The sequence below is a fragment of the Perkinsus marinus genome, assembly GCF_000006405.1.
Source record: "Perkinsus marinus ATCC 50983 genomic scaffold scf_1104296975914, whole genome shotgun sequence".
NCBI lineage: Eukaryota > Perkinsozoa > Perkinsida > Perkinsidae > Perkinsus > Perkinsus marinus.
The window spans coordinates 1-929 of NW_003200611.1; the positions used below are offsets into that span (position 1 = coordinate 1).

At 48.4% G+C, this 929-nt stretch overlaps 1 protein-coding gene across 1 annotated transcript; it reads left to right on the top strand.

Moving 5' to 3' along the window:
• Nucleotides 1-313: 313 nt before the first annotated feature.
• On the top strand, nt 314-865 carry Pmar_PMAR007606 (hypothetical protein; the record flags this gene model as incomplete). The annotated part of the gene is made up of 1 exon (XM_002765052.1): nt 314-865. A coding segment is annotated over one exon (552 nt), but the record flags the coding sequence as incomplete, so codon positions are not given.
• Nucleotides 866-929: the final 64 nt, after the last annotated feature.

Sequence of the window (929 nt, forward strand, 5' to 3'; positions counted from 1 at the left end):
AGTCCACATCAGGCGAGGATGCTTGTCGGATCCAGATCCGGTTGAGGATGGTGCACTACCGTTATATACTCTGGTCGGTACAGAGTTCTACCGAGGGGACCCCTCATGTCCACTGGAGTTGTATCGAACTTGTAGATCAACCAGTCAAGTTGAAGCCTATCATCGAGTATTAAAGAGCAATTTTCGTTCAGCTCATTGTGGTATCGAGCTAGGCCATGCTTTGCTCTGTGACTGTGCCTATCGGTATAACTGCTCGCGTATCGCTCATGCTGCTTTACAGTGCCAACGTATTGTGAAGAGGCCTGCCGAGGACATGCTACCTATCCCTGTTATGGACGTCCACTCTATCGCCGTGTTGAACGAGCGGAACTCGTCTCTCTTCGGTATTGAAGCTTACCCTTTGGTTACTCGTGAATACAATGCTAACGATCCCGATGAAGAGCTCTTTGGTCTTTCCTACACTAGAGCTCGAGCAGCAGACGTGAAGAGCAGTATCATGACTCAAGAAGATGACTATTGGGAGGATGCCTTCTCTACAACTCTTCAACAAGACGAGTGTACTGCGAAGGAGATGGATCTAGCTGCTCGAGACTTAAACGATACAGTGGCATCAACTGGTGATTTAGAGTCTATTCTGGACTATCGATATATTACACGAGCTTCGGATGAGTCTGATGACGGAGCTGAACCGGCTGTGAAGAGGATACGGCTCGCGTTCTCGGGTGGTATTGCAAGACCGAGATCGCCCAGCACCTCAGATGAAATGTCGAATCTGGTTTTGGACTTGGCCGCTCTTCATGACGGTGATGTTGGAGCCATCTTCAGAGATTATGAGGTGGAGTATCGTAAGAGGAAGGCTCTGGACGTAAGCTGCCAGTTGTATCAAACATCGAGAGAGTTGATTCGAAAATTCTTGACTGGTGTCAAGA